Raw genomic sequence first — 22,547 nt, forward strand, 5'->3', positions numbered from 1 at the left:
CTCTGTTCACACTGTGTTATCTATGTTCAGAGATATAGAACTCCATGAAAATTGATTACCCACTATTCAGCACTTTTCTCGCAGTGATTCACCAAGTTGTTTTCCCCCTTAAATCTTTGCAAATCATCCCGATGAGTGCAAGATGAGAAATTTCAACAAATGGTGTATTTTTATCAGTGATACAAATGACTCCAAGCCTGTGCAGATTTGTTGTTCACTGTTAAGCCCTTCTCATTAGCAAAATCACCAGCTCAGGAGTAAGGAAAGAAAGCAAGTAAAGAAATATCAGAATGGTAATGGAAGAGATAAATGGTTGGGAAATATCAGACAAATTTTCAGAGCCATTTGCGGAAGGTAATTGAATAGTTCTATTCAAACATATGCTTCTAAATAAAAAGGAAAAAGATATTTTAATAGAAGACACGTTTCCTTACTGCCTCTTCATTGCCAGATCCTTTCTTCCTGTACACTGTAGTTAGGTGGTCCAAGTAAAATTTTCAATCTGTGTTATATCCCAGCATCTGTTACCTCAAATCTTAGGCACAACAATGTAAAGCTGAAGGATGAAACTTTATCGAAAAAATCTTTACCAATTAACTGAAGGTTTAAACAATATGAAGTGTAGAACATTGCCAGCACACCACTTTATGTAGATGGAGGAGCACTTACTGTATGAAGTTTCTTGGGGTCATCTAATTCCATTTTAGCTACTATGGAGCCTTGCTCTAGACAGGCACCTGGTCTCTTTACATAATGCACACATCCTGATTCTTCAACAGCCAAAGCCATCACCATCTTCATCACCTGTATGGATACAAGTCAAGCCAGACTTTTTGAGCTCTGTTGAAAGGTCAATGTTCTGAAATGTTAACTGTTTCTGAACACAGATGCTGCTATAAACTGCTGAGATTTTCCTACCTTTTTCTGCTTTTATTTCAATTCATACTGAACACAACTTTGTGATTTTGTGCTGAAAAAATTTACAATTCCCCCTTTTAACAAAAAGAAGTTCCCTGCTTTCTTTCATACAAAGGTCTCTTGCCAGTGTAAAGCAGAAAACTCTCAACAGTGCTTTAAAACTGACAATTTTTAAGACAATACTTCAAATGTAATATTGGAGGTCACCATAAGGGCCCCTTCAATCAAGAAATTGTAAGTAAGAATTATATAAAAAACACTGGAGTATTTATAAATTATTGTAAATAGTGTTTGACTTACATGAGGTTGAAAGCTGGGGGTTGGGAATGGGCTTCAGTTCGTGTTAAATACACCAAATGAACAATTCCTTTCATGATTCAGTAATAAAAATAACTACTGTATGTTTAATAGCTGATCTGTATTCAATTAGCTCATCTCAATCAATCAATCAGTGGTTTAAACAGTCAGTTCACTGGGATCAGGAAAGAGCTTAATTTGCTGGGATTACTGTTTATCACTACAGCACTCTTAGCTGAAAGCATGCTAACGTGGGCCATCATGTGGGAATAGGAGTCGACCATGTGAATAGTTGATGAGTTAGGCATTGAAGTGTCATAATTTAATAGAACTCCAATAGAGTTTTAAATTTTTTGGGCAGAGCAATACATTGTCATGAAATTTACATACCTCAATCTCTGCATAGCAATGTTTTGCCAAAACATGGCCTCCATCTTCAACAAGGTACTGCAGTAGTTTGCCAGCAGAGGGAGACCTCAACACAGTGGGATCCTTCTCCTTCTCAAACACGCAAGTCTTGTTACCAATAGTGATCAAATACCTGTCAGCACAAATTGTTCAAGTAAATGGAAACAAGAAACTTCAAGCAATATGGCTATGCTTGCAGGATAGGATTTCTTACTTGTCTATCTCCTCTTTCATGTATGTAGTGTAACTATTGCCATCATAGGATAATAAGAGGCCTCCATCACTTAGCCGGTGAACGTCAATCTCAATATGCGAGTTGTTCATAATAGCAACATAAAGGGTCAATGACTGACGGGCTACCTGCACAGTGGATATGAAAATAAGTAAATCAGAATTCACACAGCAAGAAATGAAATTGTTTCAAACTATTTGACCAAAACATATGGATAGGGTAAATATGAAGGCTTGGTAACAATTAAAGGGAATATTTATTCTGGTAGGGTGTCTATCTTTTATCAATTCCAAAATGAATAACACAAGGTGAAAAGGAGACAGATATTTTGGCAACATCTGCAAACTATTCACTTCAAAGAGCAGCACTCTACCATTCAAGATTGAAGGGTGAAGTCTCCTATCTGAACCTGACAGACATCATGCATAATGTTTATTTAACTTATTGTTCAGTTCCCACTGAACAGCAGGCCGCACCAACACTGCCAATAATTCAGAACCAACTGAAAAGTTTCAGGAATATTTTGAAATGGGAAATGTTGCATTTGACTGACTGTGAATTAACTCTCGCATATAATTGGATGCAGTAATCAATCCAATAACCATTATTCTTGAAAGAATTAATCAAAACATGCACAAGTTCAATGAAGGGAGAAGAATGAAAGAAGATTTAACAGAAAAAGCCTTCACTAAAATCACCTACCTGTAAGGAATATTTAGTTTCTTCATAAATAAGCTCCAATTCCACTATGTTTAACAGGCTGTTTGCTGGGAGAACCTGACCTCTGAATATGAGAGAAGGGAAATAAGTTTATATGGTTTCTGAAGAAAATATGAAAATCAAATTCAAGTAATATGCCATTTACAAGAGTTTCCTATTACTTGATTTCTTCCTTCCCAGAAAGACCAGAGAAATATTAAGGAGGCAAGATTCTAAGGAGTAGAAGCGTTCATTGGTCAGTGCATTGATATTAGGAGTTGGGAGATTATGTTGTGGCTGTACAGGATATTGGTTAGGTCACTTTTGGAATACTGCGTTCAGTTCTGGTCTCCCTGCTATAGGAAGGATGTTTTGAAAGTTGAAAGGGTTCAGAAAAGATTAAAAAAGATGTTGCCAGGGTTGGAGGATTTGAGCTATAGGGAGAGTCTGAATAGGCTGTGGCTACTTTCTCTGGAGCTTCGGAGGCTGAGGGCTGACCTTATAGAGGTTTATAAAATTATGAGGGGCATGGATAGAGTTAATAGGCAAGGTCTTTTCCCTGGGATAGGGGAGTCCAAAACTACACGGCATCAGTTTAGGGTGAGAGGGGAAAGATTTAAAAGGGACACTAGGGGCAACATTTTTCATGCAGAGGGTGATGCATGTATGGAATAAGCAACCAGAGGAAGTGGTGGAGGCTGGTACAATTACAAAATTTAAAAGACACTGGATGGGTATACGAATGAAAAAGGATTAGAGGGATATGGGCCAAATGCTGGCAAATCTAGTGATTTATTTAGGATATATGGTGTTGGTATGGACGAGTTGAACCAAAGAGTCTGTCTCCATGCTGTACATCTCTATGATTCTATGACTCCATGAGTACAGAAATCTAAAGTTTTCACAGAAGAGTTTCACAAGAACCTCACTGTCAATGTGCACAGACCCAAATATTAAGCCACTCTCAAAACAATTAAAGCATCTTGAGTTCCAAATTGTCACATTGGACCCAAAATGTTAACTCGGTTTTTCTTTCTCTGTCAGATCTGCTGAGTTACTCGAGCACTTCTTGTTTTTACCTCCAGTGCTACACAAGTGCATCCATCTTAAATTTTGAGCCAAACATGTGGAGTCACAGTTGACATTCCAATCTTCTGATGCAGAGGTGAGAACTGATAACAACTGAGCTACAGCTGACAGTGAAAAGAAGTAACATTTAGATTTCTCTGCTATTATTTTGGACTTTCTCTATTTTTCATTAAGAATTAATTTCAATACCTATTTCTTACAAGAAACACGGCATATTGTATATGACCTTATACAGGTTTATAAAATCATGAGAGGTATGGTTAGAATAATAGACAAAGTTTTTTCCCTGGGGTGGGGGAGTCCAGAACTAGGTTTAGGGTGAGAAGGGAAAGATATAAAACAATCCCAAAGAATAACTTTTTCACACAGCAGGTGGTATGTGTATGGAATGAGCTGCCAGAGGAAGTGATGGAGGCTAGTACAATTCCAACATTTAAAAGGCATCTGGATGGGTATGTGAATAGGAACAGTTTGGAGAGATATGGCCCGGGTGCTGGCAGGTGGGACTAGATTGGGTTGGGATATCTGGTCAGCATGGACGGGTTGGACCAAAGGATCTGTTTCTGTGATGCACATCTCTATGATTTTATGAGTGTATAACACAGTTGCAAAAATCAATCCACAAATTGCCTGGGTGACTGAGATAAATGTTGCTATGCATCTTTCTGAAAAATATACACAGATTGCCTGTCAATAGAAATATGGTCAACTGAAAATAAAACAAATATTAAATTTCAGTAGAGGTTGTTGGATTTGCTTTTAGCCTGGCACAGCTTATCTTTTGGACTTACTCCCGATACTCTTAAAGCACATTCAACTGAGGAAATTCTTCCTTAGGATGTTAATAATCTGAATTAGCATGCAAGACATTTATATCTCACTATTCAAACACTTGTCAATAACCCAGCAACTCACCTCCCCTGTATACACAGAACTTACCACAATAGACACCATCCATAACTTGCCTTTCAAGAGAATGAAGGAAGTTGGTCATACTTATTTGAAAGGCTGAATCTGCCACATGTAAAGCACCACACACCACTCCAAGCATTGTATCTGGTCTCTCTGCCTGAAGGGAAAGAAATATTAATTAGTATAAAATACTTGCTTGGTAAAGTTTTGTTTTAATAACAGACAGTTCTTATTTTGCATTTCAATTCATTTTTGCAGGTGAAGGGCATCTTACTAGGCAACACAGACTTTAATTTAAAGCACCAAGTGGTTAATCAAACATATCAGAATTGAATGAACTGCTCTATTCAAAAACAACATTTTAATTCCAACTTCAGTAAATCACTCCCTACTGTGCCAATCACACTTCCATTCCTTTCACAAGATACTACAGTAAGATAGCACTGAACTGGCAGAATTTAGAAGAACAGAAAGTGAGTTTATTGTAATAGTAAAAAATCCTTTTTCTTGATTTAGTCATGGTGCGTGGGCATCACTGGTTAGGCCAACGTTTATTGCCCAGCTGTAATTGCCCTGGAGAAGATGGTGATGAGCTGCATTTTTGTAATGCTGACCATCTGGTGTAGGCACAATAATAGTGCTGTTCGGAAAGGAGTGCGAGAATGTTGACAGTGAAGGAAAAGTGATATACTGTAATTCAGAGTCAGGATGGTGCATGATTTGGAGAGAAACTTGCAGGTGGTGATATTCCCAGGTAGCTACTGCCCTTGGTTACAAAATGTACAGGTTTGGAAGGTGCTGAAAGAGCCTTGGTGAATCACCGCAGTGCATCTTGTAGGTGGTACACACTGCTGTTACTATGCATTGTTGGTGGAGGGAATTAATGAATGTTGATGGTGTTGATGATATGTCAGTCAGAGTTTGGGACAGGAGGGCACATCACGGCCAATAATCTATGCTTGGGACTTGGGGGGGGGGTCCATTATGTTCAGACTGGGGGCTGAAGGCTGGGGGGCCTCAAAAATGCAGCTCATCGCCATCTTCTCCAGGGCAATTACAGGTGGGCAATAAGTGCTGGCCTAACCAGAGATGCCCACATACCATGATTGAGTCAAGAAAACGGATTTCTCTCTCCTCCTGGTGCCAAGTAAATGGACTTTATCCTGAATGTTGGAGAGTATTCAAAGACAATCCTGACTTGTACCTTTTGGACAGGCTTCGTGAGGTCAGAAGGTAAGTTACTTGCAGAAGAATTCCCAGCCTCTGACCTGCTTTTGACCCACTGCACTTACATGTCTGGTCCAGTTCTGCTTCTGGTCTAGTCTAGCTCCTAATTCATGAGTTTGTAGCTTTCTCCCAGCTCTGTGCCAGGATAGCTTTCAAGATCAAGATATCAGGAAATCTACATTCTGGGACTAGTAAGCGCCACCATGTCATTGTACAATGCAGTAATACACCAGCTACATCAATCCACTTCACAGCTCATAGTACTGACTGCCTATGAGAAAGTGAGGCCTGCAGATGCTGGAGATCAGAGTCAAAATGTCTGGTGTTGGAAAAGCAAGCCGGTCCGGCAGCATCCGAGGAGCAGGAGAGTCGATGTTTCCAGCATAAGTTCTTCATCAGGACTGCCAATGGTTATGAACCTTGGATATATGTAAGTGTGGTTGAAATAGAACATAAAACATAGAAGAGTACAGCACAGAACAGGCCCTTCAGCCCATGATGTGTGACGAAGATTATTCCTAATCTAAAATAAAATAACCTAATCTACACACCCCTCAATTCACTGCTGTCCATGTGCATGTTCACATGTCACTTAAATGTCCCTAATGTCTCTGTTTCCACCACTATCACTGGAAATGCATTCCATGTATTCACAACTCACTGTGTAAAGTACTTCTGACACCTCCTCTATACCTTGACCCTAACACCTTAAAACTATGACCCCCCCATGCCAGTCAATCCTGCCCTGGGGAAATGTCTCTAGCTATCGACTCTATCCATGCCTCTCATTACCTTGTATAACTCGATCAGGTCGCCCCTCTTCCTCCTTCTCTCCAGAGAGAAGAGTCTGAGCTTAGTCAACTTCTCTTCGTAAGACAAGCCCTCCAGTCCAGGCAGCATTCTGGTAAACCTTCTTTGCACCCTCCCCAAAGCCTCCATATCTTTCCTATAATAGGGTGATCAGAACTGGACACAATATTCCAACTGTGGTCTCACCAGGGACTTGTAGAGCTGCAGCAAAACCTCATGGCTTTTAAACTTGATCTCCTGTTAATGAAAGCCAAACCACCATATGCTTTCTTAACAACCCTATCCACTTGGGTGGCAACTTTGAGGGATCTATGCACTTGAATACCAAGATCCCTCTGTTCCTCCACACTGCCAAGAATCCTGTCTTTAATCCTACATTTAGCATTCAAGTTCGACCGTCTAAAATGCATCACTTCGCATTTATCCAGATTGAACTCCATTTGCCATTTCTCAGTCCAGCTCTGCATCCAGTCTAATGTCAGGCTGCAGCCTGCAATAGCCCTCGATACTATCAACAGTACCTCCAACCTTTGTGTCATCGGCAAATTTACTAACTCACCTCTCAACCTCCTCATCCAAGTCATTTATAAATAACGACAAAGAGCAGAGGCCCAAGAACAGAGCCCTGTGGGATACCACTCACCACTGACCTCCAGGCAGAAAGTATTCTTTCCATCTACAATCTCTCTCTCCCTTCAAATTCAAACAATTCTGAATCCAGACAGCCAAATCTCCCTGTATCCCATACCTCCTGACTTTATGAATGAGCCTACAATGGGGAACCTTTTCAAATGCCTTGCTGACTGCTTTTAATCACACTATGCTTTTCCAAATAGTCATAAATCCTATTCCTCAGAATTCATTCCCCCAGTCTGAACATAATGGACCCCCCCCCCCCCCCCCCCCCCCCCCCAAGTCCCAAGCATAGATTATTGGCTGGGATGTGCCTTCCTGTCCCAAACTCTAACTGACATGTCATCAACACCATCAACATTCATTAATTCCCTCCACCAACAATGCATAGTAACAGCAGTGTGTACCACCTACAAGATGCACTGCGGTGATTCACCAAGGCTCTTTCAGCACCTTCCAAACCTGTACATTTTGTAACCAAGGGCAGTAGTTACCTGGGAATATCACCACCTGCAAGTTTCTCTCCAAATCATGCACCATCCTGACTCTGAATTACAGTATATCACTTTTCCTTCACTGTCAACATTCTCGCACTTGCTGACCACAGTAATTAAGAGAAAGTGAGGTCTGCAAATGCTGGAGACCAGAGTTGAAAAGTGTGGTACTGGAAAAGCGCAGCAGGCCAGGCAGCATCCGAGGAGCAGGAGAATCGACGTTTCCTGAAGAAGGGCTTATGCCCGAAACGTCAATTCTCCTGCTCCTCGGATGCTGCCTGGCCTGCTGCGCTTTTCCAGCACCACACTTTTCAGGTCTGACCACAGTAATTGCTAGGGATTCCCTTTCTTGAAAAGAGAAACAACATTTGCCTCCCTCCAATCCTCCGATACGACTCCATGGAGAGTGAGGAAGAAAAGATCTTCACCAGCGGCTTAGCAACCTCCTTTCTTGCTTCCTGGAGCAACCTAGGATAAATCTGGTCTGGCCCTGGGGACTTATCAATCTTAATGTTTGCCAAAATTTCCAGCACATCAACTTCAACAATCTTGATCTGTTCAAGCCTGCTTCCCAGCTCCTCAAAGTTCTCATTCACAACAACGTCCCTTTCCTTAGTGAAAACCGAAGCAAAAAACTCATTTAGGGCTCAGACTCCATGCACAAGTTCCCTACACTATCCCTGACCAGCCCTACCTTCTCCCTGATCATTCTCTTATTCCTCACGTATGTGTAAAATGCCTTTGGGTTCTCCCTAATCCTTCCTGCCAAGCCTTTATCGTGCCCTCTCCTGGCTCTCCTCAGTCTATTTCTGAGCTCCTTTCTAGCAAGCCTGTAATCCTTTGAATGTGAGGCAGTTATGGTCACTGTCACCAAAGTGTTCTCCCACTGCGAGATCTGACACCTGTCCTGGTTCATTGCCAAGCACCAAATCCAAAATGGCCTCTCCCCTCATCGGTCTGTCTACATCCTGAGTAAGGAGTCCCTACTGAACAAATGTGACAAAAACGGCTCCATTCAAACCATCTACATTAAGGAGGTTCCAGTCAATATTGGGAAAGTTGAAGTCACCCATAAAACAACCCTGCTGCATCTGCATTTTTCTAAAATCTGTCAACCTATGAGTTCTTCGATCCCTCTACTACTATTAGGGGGACTGTAGAAAACCCCCAATGAGGTGGCTGCTCCTTAACTGTTCCTAACTTCCATCTATACTGACTCAGTAGACAATCCTTCCTCAACAACCTTCGTTTCTGTAGCTGTGATGTACTCTCTAATTAACAATGCTACACCCCCTCCTCTTTTTCAACCCTCCCTGTTATTTTTAAACGTTCTAAACCCTGGAACATCTAGCAACCATTCCTACCCCTGTAGAAACCCACATCTCCATTCTCAAGCACTGATCCATGCTCTAAGTTCATCACTCTTATTTCTGATACTCCTTGTGTTAAAGCAGACACATTTTAACCGATCCCTTTGTTTCATCACAAATCTGCCAGCACAATTACCTCTGAATCAAAATATTGCATGTTCAACTCATAATCTGAGCACAGAAATTCAAGCTAATGACTCTAATCAGTCTTAAAGGGGAGTTACTGGCAGAGGTATCATGTTTTCCAAAGATACCTTAAACAGAGGACCTGCCAGTTCTCTTAGCTGGATGTTAAAATAAAACTGGGGTGGGGGGGTTTATCCTCAGTTTCCTGACAATATTTATCCAGCAACAGATATCAGAAATACAGAAACAATTATCACATTACTGTTTGTTGGTGTTTGCTTTGTGAAAGTTGGATGTTGTATTTCCTATTTTATAATGTGACTACACTTTCAAGTTAAATGGCTGTAAAGCATTTTGGTCCATCCCGTGTTTGTGAAAAGTCAATACAGAAAAGTCAATTTTTATTAATTAGCCGGTACTGGACTTAAGAGTAAAATGTTCAAAGGAACTTAATTAAAGCTATGTCTTATTAAATCCCACAGATTTCTTGGTTTCTTTTTCTCATATACACTCACTCAATATTATTACCTGTACTTTATCTGCGATGAGGTGGTCAAGCCAGCTAGTATCAATGGTGTTAAGCTGAAAGCTCTCTGTTTCCAACAGCTTGATCAAGTACTGAACAGTTGTTCTAAAGTCTCCACGGATTGAGAGTTCCTTAAGAGCTAGAACCATATTCCTAAAAGAAACGTTGCAGTCAAATACTGATAAGATTGCAGCATTTCATTCACTGCTTTATAACACAGTTTTGACAATTGTGAAATCGCAAAGCAGAATAAATGATTTGTTTGAATAAGTTTATTGTCACATGTACTCACGAGTACAGTGAAAAGTTTACAAGTTGCCACTTATGGTGCCATCAGAGGTGCAAAGGTACTGGGGTACTGAATCTTTTTATAAAGTAGAAAAATTAGGAAAACAAAGTTAAATAGTTAAAATTATAGGTTTATGTTGACTTAAGTAGCTATTTTCCTTATCCGAGTATCATAAGCCCATTATATTTTTGTTATTGATCAATTAGGATTTTTAAGAGATTCATTACATTGCCATGCTGTTGTTTCAGTTTTAAGGACAGGTCCAACTTCCAGTAATGGGGAGAAACTCTTTTCTCTGCCAATTGTAGAGTACTACACTAAATGCTTGGAATAGTCTGATCCAAGCTTTTAGCTTTCACAAAAGGTTTTAATCTGTCTCTTTCATCCTAATCAACTTCATTGTTATTCTTTTTCTTTCATGTCTCTTGCTCTGTAATCAGAAAGCTCTATTTTTATAATCCTAGCAATTTTCTCAGCAGCTTCCTCCAGCACAGACTCATTCCACAGGGATTCCAATTGAAATTTCATTTCGCGGAGACAAGTAGTCGCTGAAACACTTATGATTTTCAATAACATTCTGACTGCTCTCAGTATTTCACGCCACTTAAACTTTCTACCATGATCTACAGAATATATAATCCCAACCTCACTGCAGTTACTTGTCTCTAATATAGATCACAGCCATTCTGATCCTCTGCCAAGCGGTTAGGGTCCTTGAGATGGAAGCATAGGCTGAGGGGATAGGATGTTGGGGGACAGGGGTATCTCATTGCATAGGCTTCTCATGCAGAAACCTGGATCCAGGAGGTGGACTTAAAGGAACGTACTTCCTGAATCCAACCTTGGCTTGGTGGAGCTGCTGAATTACAGATGCTTAGGAAACCTAGCTGGTAATGTTGAAAACAGCCTCATTATTACTTTCAAAGTTCCATTCCACCTCCTTGGCTGCTTTCCCAGATTTCTGCCTCAGTTAAAGCAGAAGCAAACAGATTTTGGGATGGAAGCCCATTCTTCATGCCTGAACAACCTCAACAGCCCCACCTAACCTTAATCCACCAATTTTCTATACGTCAATACACAGCCCTTGGTGACTATTTGGAACAGGGCTTGCATGTAATTTTCAGATCCAGTACTACCATGGGCAGAAGATTTTGAAGGAAATGGAGATCTCTGCTGTCAGCTAGAAAGCCTGTGAAAGCACCCATTAACCCTATTAGGAAAGGACAAACACAATTTGTCCCAGTCAGATGCTCGACATGCAAATGGCAGACCTCCTCTGAGGGGGAGGGGGATGTAGACATCATACCTGCTGACCAATCAGAGGGCAATTTCTGTATTGAACATTGCTGCCACTGGGTAAGTACTGGCAGTACGACACCTGCCTGAGTCTCAGGATCACCTGGATCCCAAGCCAGTGGTGAGTGATAGGTGGCAAATGATGGGAAGTGTGGTGGGGGTTGCAGAAGTTGGAGGATGTGGGGTTTGGGCGTAGGTGGGGGGGGTTAGTGGGGTAATTAAATGAGATAGTGAAGTGGGGGGTGGAGATATAAGACAAGACAGAGTCTTAGTAGGGAACAGAGGAGATGGTAAGTGGAGTTCACAGCGGGGTGGGCAATAGCAGCAACAAGCAAGATGGTAGATTTCATCTAGCACTATCAGCCTTCCCCCTCTAGATAACATGCCAAGTGAGTAAAGGCCTTCCCCTCTGGGAGCCAAGAAGAAATTCTGCACAGGTTTGCTGGTTGAGCCTCTTGATTTGGAAAATCCACTGAACCATTGCTAGTAGAAGTATTTGGACGATATAGTTCTGGAGAAAGGCTGGATAGGCTGGGACGTTTTCATTGGAGCATAGGAGTTTGAGAGATGACATTATATGAGTTTATAAAATAATAAGGGGTATAGATAGAGTTAATGGTAGTTGTCTTTCCCCTCGGGTGGGGGATATCAAGACCAGAACATTTTTAAAATGAGACAAGAGAGATTTTAAAAAGACATGTGTGGCAAATTTCTTTACTGAGAGGGTGGTTCGCACATGGAATGAATTTCCTCAAGATGTTGTTGATGTGAGTACAAATCCAATTTTTAAAAGATATGTGGATAAGTACACGAATAGGAAAGGTTTGGAGGGATATGGGCCAGGAACAGGTGGTGGGACTAGTTTAGTTTGGGATTATGTTCGGCATGGACGGGGTTGGACCGAAGAGTCTGTTTCCGTGCTGTATGGCTCAATGACACTATATTTAAAGAAACTGTGGTAATAACTTGTGTATCCAATGTCAGTCTATGCAATGTCCTATTGGAAATATATTGTTGTGTACCCTCTCAATGCAGCAAGGATAACAAAGAGTAAAATATTTGACAAACTATTTTGTACTAACGAGATAGCCTCCTCACGGTTTTCTCCCCAGGAGAAACAGTGACCAAACTGGGAATCAGCAAACTCATGCAGGCCACCAGCAGCTGCCACACTGAAGTATCCCCAGACGTTCTTATTACTGCGGAAATTTAATTCCTGGACTGTTCCTGAACTGGGCTTAAATCCCTGGGTGAGAGAATGAAAGAAAATAAATTAAGTGAAAACTCAGCACACTGCTTCAGGTTAAGCCAAGTCATTAGAACAAGGGAGCACAAGCAAAACAATACTTCGGCAATTGAAATCAAGAACAATTTCTTTATGTATAGTCATTGGTACTCAGGATGCTCTTCCAGATAAGGTGTTGGAAGTGAAACCTTAAGATTCACTTCATACATTTAGGTCACACAATGGGAGGAATGCAAGTGTTTTCTTAAATTCTAGATGGATAAGCTCAGGTGGATCAAATGGATGTTTCCATCTGCAATTATTTTTGTCTCTTCTTACTCGTTGCTCTCTTTCTTTTACCATCAAGACTAAAAACATATTAAAGAGACAGAATGTAATGGACTCAGGAAAACTAAAAAGAAAGATAAACTGAAAATAATTACCTAATTATGTTTATGGATAAGAAGATACATTTATTAAGGCTAGGTCTGAGTTGTACCTCATCAGGATTTTCACTTGTGATCCTGGCAGCAATAACATGACCCCTGAGCCTTGGAATATTTATTGGCTCCTCGAAGTTGATTGCTGAGTCAGCCCAAGGACATTCACCGTACAGGATTCTGATATCTTTAAGCCGATGCAAAGGGATCCCCATGGCGATCTGCAGTGAAAACAGAAGAATCTCAGCAATTTAAAGCTGCAATAATCCCGGACTACCATGGTATTCTAATTATTTTACATTGTCAGTGTATTTTCAAACCTTAATAATTAATTTAGCAGTAATTTAGATTTAGGCAGGGATAAAACATTGGATTTTCATTGCCTTTTTAGGGTGCATTGCCTTTTCAAGGTGCATGTTCAAATCCAGTTTTGGGTCACTTGCATGTCATAAACTAAACTAATTTGGAGTAATCGCAACCCATTCCCGATCAGGCCACAAGACAAAATTGCCCTCAATTCAAGAAATAAAGGTAACTCCTTCCTTGTCCTTACCCATCCATATTCCTGAGAACTCCACTCATCCCACAACCCTTTAAAATTTCTGAGTCATCTGAATCTGGCCTCTGGAGTATATGTTAATTTCATTGCTCCACCATTTTGGCAATGTCATTAATTGCCATGTCCTTAAATTCTTACTCCTTCCATAAATCTCTCCATTTCTATCTCTTCCTATAAGATGCACCCCAAATTTACCAATTTTACCAATTTCTTGGATATTTGCCCTAATATTTCATATGACAATGAACAATATTCTCTATTATAATGCCCCTGAAAATGCAACATAATAAATATTTATAGACAATTTAAATAGAAGATATATAAATATAAGTTGTTGTTGAAGATTTCCTCCTTGTGTAAGAAGTCACTTCAGAGATAGAAGGCAAATAGATTAAAGAAAAACAAGATGTACATTACCTTCTCATCTTGCTAACTTTATAACTGATCTGTAAATAGTTGCAACAGCACTAAATATAAAACTAATTGTGTACAAATTTCAAGATTTGTATTGCCCAATACAAGTTTCATTTCTAATTTAAAAACTTAACAATATATCAAAAAGTTATAACGTTCTCATTTTCAAATATCTTAGAGGTAATTGTACTCAAAAAATGGCTTTCTAGTAAATTTTTAAATTAATTTAGCACAAACCTTTACAGAACAACCACAAGCATAGAGTCAAACTTCACCATACAAATTGGTCCATATTTTACCTGTAGTTGGGCAGCAGGCAAGTTGACATCTGCTACCATCTCAGTGCAGGGATGTTCAACCTGCAGGCGAGGATTGAGTTCCAGGAAGTAGAAGCTGCCATCTGGGCTGTAGAGGTATTCTACAGTGCCTGCACTAACATAAGCAACCATTTTGGCAATTCGCACTGCACACTGCAAAATAGTGAGATTACACACAAATTAGCAATTCAATTTTGTGGCTTCTATCAATCACTAAAGGTTTCATTGAATTACACAAAGCACAAGGAGGCCAGTTGGCCCATTGTGTTGTGCTGGTTCATTGAAAGAACTATCTAGATACTAAATATAAAATCTCAAATTTGCAGATGACACAAAGCTAGGGAGAAAGGTGAGCTGTGAGGAGAATGCAGAGATGTTGCAGTTGACTCGGAAGGCTGAGTGGGCAAATGCAGTATAATGTGGATAATTAGGAAGGCAGACTATTATTTCAATGACTGCAAATTGAGAGAAGGGAATGTTCAATAAGAACAGGGTGCCCTCGCACACCAGTCACTGAAAGTAAGTGTGCAGGTTTTTTTTCAAAATTCATTCATGGGACGAGGGCATCATTGGCTAGGTCAGCATATATTGCTCATTCCTAATTGTCCAATGCTTTGGGTCTAAAGTCACACACAGGCCAGACAGGTAAGGATGGCAGTTTCCCTCCCTAAAGGTGAATCAAATGGGGTTTTCCTGAAAATCAACAATGGATTCATGGTCATCACTAGACTCTTAATCCCAGATTTTTATTGAATTTAAATTTCACCATCTGTCATGACGGAATTCGAGCCTGGGTCCTCAGAACATTACCTGGGCTTCTGGATCAACAGTCCAGCGATAATACCACTAGGCCGTCACCTCCTCGTAAGGTGCAGCAGACAGCAGAGAAGGCAAACTGCATGTTGGTCTTTGTCGTGAGAGGATTCGAGTACAAGAACAAAGATGTCTTGCTGCAATTATAAGGGCATTGCTGAGGTCACACTTGGAATACTGTATGCAGTTTTAGTCTGAAGGAGGATGTTCTGGCTATAGAATGTGTGCAGTGAAAGCTTACCAAATTGATTCCTGCGATGGCAGGACTGGCGCATGAGGAGAGATGAGTCGATTAGGATTGCATTGACTGGAGTTTAGAAGAATGAGTGGGAACGTCTTATAAATCTTTAAGATTCTTACAGTACTAGACAGGTTAGGTTAGAGCAGGAAGGATGCTGCCAATGGTGGGACAGTCCACAACCAGGTGTCAGAGCTTAAGAATAAGGTGTAAACCTTTTAGGACTGTGATGATGAGAAGGTTGTAAACCCAGAGAGTGGACAGCCTTGGAATTCACTATCACAGAAAGTGATTGAGGCCAAAGCATTACGTGTTTTCAAGGAGGAGCTGGATATAGCTCTTGTGGCTATCGGGATCAAAAGATTGGGGGCAGGGTGGGATTAGGGTAATGAGGTCAATGATCAGCCATGATCATACTGAATGGCAGAGCAGGACTGAGGGGTCGAATGTCCTACTCTTTCGCTTATGTTTCTAGACTACTCCAGTATTCCCCACTATACCCCTGGAACAACAGATTTTTGTTTTGAATTAATTATATAATACACCTTTTGAACTTATGACTGAACCTGCTTCCATCTCTTTTTGAAAACCAGATCATAACTATTTGCCACAATATTTCTCATGTGGCCCCTAGTTCTTTTGCCAATTATGTTAAATTGTGCCCTCCTGTACTGATCCTTGTATCATTGGTAATAATTTCTTCCTATTTATTCTATTAAAATTTTTTAAGATTTTGAACGTCTCTATAAAATCTCTGTTAAATTTCTCCACTGGAGCCTAGCCAGTGTATTCTCAAAGGTTTGATAGAATGTCCTTATTTTCACATTTCATATTTCTAATTATAAAGTCAAAAGTCCATCTTTTTAAATGAAGTCGTACAGTCTTACAGCATGGAAACAGACTTTTCGGCCCAACTTGCCGAACCAGGTTTCCCAAACTAAACTACAGCCATTTACCTGTTTTTAGCCCAAATCTCTTTAAACTTTTCCTATTCACGTATCTGTCCAAATGTCTTTTAAATATTGTAACAATACCTGCATCTAACACTTCCTTTGGCAGTTCATTCCATATAGGCACCACGTCTGTGTGAAAAACTTGCCCCTCAGGTCCCTTTTAAATCTTTCCCCTCTCACCTTAAAATTATTGAATTAGTTTTAAATTCCCTTATCCTTGGGAAAAGACCTTTGTTATTCACCTTATCTACGCCCATCATAATTTTATAAACCTCTATCAGGTCACCCCTCAACCCCTTATGCTCCAGGGTAAAAAGCCTCAGCCCATCCAGCCTCTCCTTATAATTCAAACCCTCCAGTCCCGGTAACATACTTGTAAATATTTTCTGCACCCTTTTTAATTACATACACCCCAAGTCTCAATGGATCTAACCCCAGTATCTTCTGGACAAGACAGGACAAAAATAAAATTCTGCAACACTGGTTGAGAGGAAAGATTGTAAGTTTGCTTTTTGCACTAGCTTAATCTTTAATGGCCAGGATTTTGCAGTAATAATAATAGTTCACTAATATTGAAGAGAACCTTTATTTCCTGTCTCTTCTTTTCTTTCTAGCCTAAGCCCTCTTTTGTTAAGGTCCCATCTGCCTGCTGTTAAGCAGGCAAAATATTTTTGAAGAAGAATATGTAAGTTATCCTTGGTTGCCTGGCCAATAATTATTGCTCAATTAATATCATGAAAACAGACCATCTAGTCATTAGCACATGGCTTTGTGCAAGTTTGGTGTGTGCAAAATTGGTTGCTGCATTTCCTACAATAATGATAACACTTCAAAAGGAAGCATTGTAAAGTGACTTGAGTTTTTGGGAGTTATAAGAAGGTGTTATATAAATGCTAGTCTTTTTGAACTTCTTTATTTTGTTTCCTCTTCACAACTTGCTTTTCCAGCAACACATTTTTCAGCTCTGATCTCCAGCATCTGCAGTCCTCACTTTCTCCTAACTGAATTAACTATTTCAATTTAAAATTCCTGATTCAGTTTCTGTGCACCTTATTAAGAATTCTTCAATCAGGTTGGTTAAGGAGTTGCATGCCCTGTTCACACAGATTCTCCTGTAACAGGATGAAAGAGATTCCTGACCACCATGTGTTCCAGTGAAAAAAAATCTGCGCAAAGTTTATGGCCAAAAAATAAGCTTAACAAATAACTGGAGCCATTCCATTGCCACTGATCACAAAATCAAGGTCAATGTTCAGCACATGGAATTAATCAGTAGCACTGAGGTATTAATTGTCTTATCTCTTTTTCGTCAGTACAATGACCTGATGAGCTATGTTGCAAGACTGTTTATCCAACAGCAATGTTGAAATCACAGATGCCATTGCAGAACTTTCCCATTGTAAACTAACTACTAGGACACAAAGTCCAACTCTAACTCCCAAATTAATACTTACTTGCTCCATACACTCAAGCACTGATTGAGTTGCTATAGTAACAGGCGCCTCCTCAATAATCTTCTGATGCCTACGTTGAATGGAACAATCCCTCCCAAACAATGAGATAGCATTTCCGTACTGGTCTGCCAGGATCTGTACCTCAAGGTGTCGTGCATGTTGGGCCATTTGCATGATGAAAATTGGAGATCCTGGAACCTCCGTTTGAACCTGCAGAATAAAACTATAGATTTATTTCACTACAGGAATGTAAAAGTAACATTTCACTGTAAGAGGCTCAATCTCATTGCAGTTTATGTCACACATATTTTCATCAACGTTGACGAATTTGATCATTTAAGGCTTGTATACAACACTATTGCGACAAGGATTAGCTCTGTAGTGGCTGGAGGCATTCATTTTCTAGATTCAATTAATTAGGAAGTGCACCAAGTAGATGCTGCTTCCATAGGATAGAGCTTCACCACATGGAGTGGAAAAGAGAGTATGTGCAAAAGAAAATCCCTCCTGCGACAATTTCTACTATATTAAATTGACTGTCAATCGACAATACTTATGAAAGCAGCATTCATGGAGTTTTCTAATCTATAGTTTATTTATGCATCGCATGATGGAAATGACGATACCCTGCAGATGTTCTGATCTGTAATGGAACATTGCATTAAAGATCAATGATATGTCAGTTGCTCTGGGGAAATGTTGGCTGGGGTGAATAGGTATACATGTTTTCTCACTAACTCTAGACTCGGTGAAAAAAGACACAGGGCTGAATCTTTTTTGGCCAAGTTGAGATGCATTTAGTTTTTTCGAGTAATTTGCATCATGAGGCCGAGAGAGTTTTCTCGCCATATCTTACCAAACCCACCTCATTGTTCAATTCCAGTCCCATCTTACCATGCATTGTTGCCAGAACAACTTGCCATTGAGCGAACACCCATAGAAAAGATTGGCTCACCTTCAGACTGCACCATCTTTAAAAAGCTGTTGCACATCAGGACACTTGCTGAGGGAATGTGGAGACCTCCATACCTGGCAACCAAATAACTATCGCTCTTCATTCCAGTATAACTCTTGCATTAACCTCACGATTGGTGTAATCCATTGCTCACCACTTCTAAGTGCTAGCTGTAACACCCTCTCATTCTGTTGTCTGTTAAGTAATGCCAGCACGTCTACCACCACCATGGTAGATCTCCCAGCTCCTCCAGAATTCACCTCCTTAGCATATAAGGATGACGGTATGGTGTGAAGCTGCATTCTGAATTCCCAGCATCCCAGATAACGACACCATGTTGAGACCGATCAGCTTAGAGGGTGACAGACCAGAATCTGATGAGATCCTCGCTGTGACAGCTCCATTGCTGCTCAAAAAAATGCCCCAGGCTATTGGCAATTGGAGAACTGCCAGAGACTAGCACCTGCACAGCCCAGGCAGAAGATGATCTTGTGGTGTTGGAAATTAATGACTTAATCTCTGTACACAGGGAGAAACAGACATGTCAGACAATGCCCCTCATTGCCCTCAAGCTGTAGCAGTGCAGCAAGTCATTTGACCATCTGTCTATTTCCTTGCAGAGGTTGGTGGCTGCCATGGAATCCAGGACCAACACTATCAGAGATTGCTGGAGAGGTGCATTCACCCACACTCCACTGCTCGAGCCATTAGGCCCCAAGACTGAAGGCTTGCTGACAGCAGGCTGGGAAACTTAGTGATCACTCCAGGATGGCCCTTCTTCTCAAAGATACAGGATGCTATTATGAGGCGCCCAGCCTGAGGAGGAGTCATGCGTAGCCTTCAAAAATCTCCACTCAGGACAATACAAAGGTGACCAGGCCCTCTACCTCCACCCTGCCCATCTCTGTCTGACCTGTGAAAGGTGACGCTGAGGAGAGTTGACACGTCTGGCAAGATGACCCTTGGCACATCTGGGCCCATCGAGACACAAGCACCCAACTAAATCTCCATAGCCAATGGGGACTGCTGCCAAATCAGCTGCAGATCTAGGGGTGTTCTCTAAAACGAGGTGGGAGGGAGAGGAAGATGATGATCAATTGAGAGCATTTTGCTGGCATGGCTGACAATGATTTTGGTACAGGGTAAAAACACATTTTTATAAACATCACTGAATTCACCTTATACCTGTTTGTTAGAGTTTCTGTATGTTCCATGGCTGGAGGTCTTTGCTCAGAGTTTGCTGTAGGAAGCGATAGGAACAAGGCACTTACAGGTCAAAGAGTCACACTGACACCTTTGAATGTCCTTGACTAACATCCCTATTCTTTTGCAATCTCTATGTTCAAATGTGTAGCTGTCAATTGCTGGGTCAGCCATGTCTGTGGCAGGGAGGTGCAAATCATAGAGGAGGGGGCAATGCATTCAGATGGCCAGGGAATAGCAGCTCCACAGTTCTGTGCCCTGAACAGTACATGAATCTATGTACCATGTTCTTTCCTATTAAAATCCCAATCATTGGTGGGTGCTGCAGCCCCTCCCTCAAGTCAGGTCATTTACTCCACCCACTCCAAGTGTGATTGCAGCCATTTTCTTGTCCAACACACTTTTGATGGAAGGCAATAGTATGCGCTCCTCTGCAATGGCTCTGCCTCAGTGGATCCCCCAAACATCCACATTTTCTTCCTGATAGGCCTTCATATAAATACCATAGGCTTCCCACCTCATACAGGTCCCCAATCAATCTATCTACATGCACCTGCACCTGCCTACCTTTCTCATTCAGCCCCTATCATACGAGGTGATGATACCAAGTGTGGTCATACTTTAATCCCCTATTTGAAGCCAGGATCTCCTGACCATGGATGAACCCCTTCCCACATGACCCCCTTCCCATCATGCTTTGCCATATTCCCCCACCCCTTGCAGATACTGTTGCTCTCCACTTCACAATTGTCATCTTCCCTCCTGCCTCAGGCTATAGCCCCCAGTCCTGAAGACTAACTTGCACAGTCTCATTCCAGCAACAATGGCCACTCTTGTTCCCCCAACTCTTTTCCCATAAGTTTCTGTGGACAAAACTGACTGAGTGTGGTGCACCATCCTGAGTGACTCAACTGGGTACCCCACTTGAGAAATGACCAAACCCATGACCGATAGCTGTACATTTCCTTGATTGTGTTAGACCTACATTAGATTAGATTTCCTACAGTATGGAAACAGGCCATTCGGCCCAACAAGTCCACACTGACCCTCTGAAGAGTAACCCACCCAGACCCATTCCCCTACCCTACATTTACTCCTGACTCATGCACAAAATACTATGGGCAATTTAATATGGTCAATTCATCTGACCTGCACATCTTTTGGACTGTGGGAGGAAACCAGAGCACCCAGAGGAAACCCACACAGACATGAGGAGAATGTGCAAACTCCACACAGACAGTCACCCAAGGCTGGAATCGAACCCAGGTCCCTGGTGCTTTAAGGCAGTAGTGCTAGCCACTGAGCCACCATGCCAGCCTTAATCTCTGGACTGGTTGCTAAGGAGCATCACAACTGACCATGATCCACCAACAACCTGACCCTGAGTCAACACCTGACATGATCAATCCCTTGGACTGGTACTGGAGGCTGGCTTTGGTTTGCTGTGCTGGGACCCCTTGATTGACAGGTGATCTCCATGAACTTTGGAGATGACAATTTCCCAGGATTTTGAGGTATGGATGCCTGCACATGCAGTGTGTGCTTGCTGTGTAAGCTGCTGGCACATGGTGCAGGAGTGAGATTGATGGCCATATAGCAAACACCCACTTAGCTGAGAACTGCAAACAAACTGCCTGTTTGTGTAAATGCACTGATTGGCACAGCAAGGCTAGGCATTGCAAGACAGGGATGATGTGAGCATGCAGCTAAGCACAAAATAAGGGAACAATGGGAGAACAAGCAAGCAGTCCTGAGATGCAGCCTGTTCAATCCTTGAGCTGGGCACCTGTCCCTGTGCACAAAGTGTCTCTTCTGTAGCCTTTCAACACTAGTTGTCCGTGTGGCCTGCAAAGAAACTCTGTTCTTCCAGAATATCTTGTCAGTGTATTGGAAAGGTGCCTTGATGGTTGTGAGGGGTTGGAGAATGTTGGGTGCCAAAGTTTGTGGTTGTAGGGTGTATGCAGCTAGTGCTGTTGAGGTTATTCTGAGCTGCATTTTGTTTATAACAACAAAATGGTCAATTGGACCAAGAGCAAGTTAAACTGAAAACCACATACAAAATTTAAACATGTGCTCTGTCAAGACAGATTTCATTCTGGAATCTGACTTATCCACTATTACCGTTAGCAGAGATAAGAGAACTTATAGAAAAGTTATTTGTATTTTAATCGGTCATTGCATGTTGTACAGAATGGTAACATCATGTTTGCTGTTGTTACGGTAGGGAACATCTACTAAAATATGGAACATTTTTTTAAAACCCTATTAAAAGTAGAAACCATTTAAAATTTTTAATTTCATTTCTAATGCAGAGACAATGAACTCAATGGCCTCCTTTACCACCATAACAATATTGTGACTCTGGAAAAGTCTTTTTATTCAAATGAAAAATAGCTTTTTGACAAACTAGTTTCCTGAATTTCCAAAAAACTACAATGTTATGCAATACATAAACCTAAATGGGATTTTGGAAACTTCAATGATTTTGATTGTGGTGCTGTCAATGTGATAAAATCCATATCCATCTACTCAAGCTCATCTTTCTCATTATGATCAAAGTTACATCTTTGTCAGAGCGTTGTATTTCAGAATAATGCATCCTTACTGTCCATTTAACTTGTTGCAGGAAGCATACTTTGTGGTTACATTT

At 41.0% G+C, this 22,547-nt stretch overlaps 1 protein-coding gene across 4 annotated transcripts in view; it reads right to left on the bottom strand.

Annotated features, from left to right (window-relative positions):
• The window catches only part of acacb (acetyl-CoA carboxylase beta), a 139,358-nt gene that overhangs the window by 94,185 nt on the left and 22,626 nt on the right, over positions 1 to 22,547 (bottom strand). For all 4 annotated transcript variants that reach the window (XM_072587880.1, XM_072587879.1, XM_072587881.1 and 1 more), the window contains 10 exons: positions 17,740 to 17,949; positions 14,264 to 14,434; positions 13,051 to 13,212; positions 12,409 to 12,572; positions 9,744 to 9,894; positions 4,609 to 4,712; positions 2,554 to 2,639; positions 1,838 to 1,979; positions 1,606 to 1,756; positions 670 to 804 (listed from right to left, as the gene is read on the bottom strand). In XM_072587880.1, coding sequence (XP_072443981.1) covers positions 670 to 804; positions 1,606 to 1,756; positions 1,838 to 1,979; positions 2,554 to 2,639; positions 4,609 to 4,712; positions 9,744 to 9,894; positions 12,409 to 12,572; positions 13,051 to 13,212; positions 14,264 to 14,434; positions 17,740 to 17,949 — 1,476 coding nt within the window. The remainder of the gene's footprint in view (positions 1 to 669; positions 805 to 1,605; positions 1,757 to 1,837; positions 1,980 to 2,553; positions 2,640 to 4,608; positions 4,713 to 9,743; positions 9,895 to 12,408; positions 12,573 to 13,050; positions 13,213 to 14,263; positions 14,435 to 17,739; positions 17,950 to 22,547) is intronic.

Source organism: Chiloscyllium punctatum, chromosome 17, assembly GCF_047496795.1.
Source record: "Chiloscyllium punctatum isolate Juve2018m chromosome 17, sChiPun1.3, whole genome shotgun sequence".
Classification (NCBI taxonomy): domain Eukaryota; kingdom Metazoa; phylum Chordata; class Chondrichthyes; order Orectolobiformes; family Hemiscylliidae; genus Chiloscyllium; species Chiloscyllium punctatum.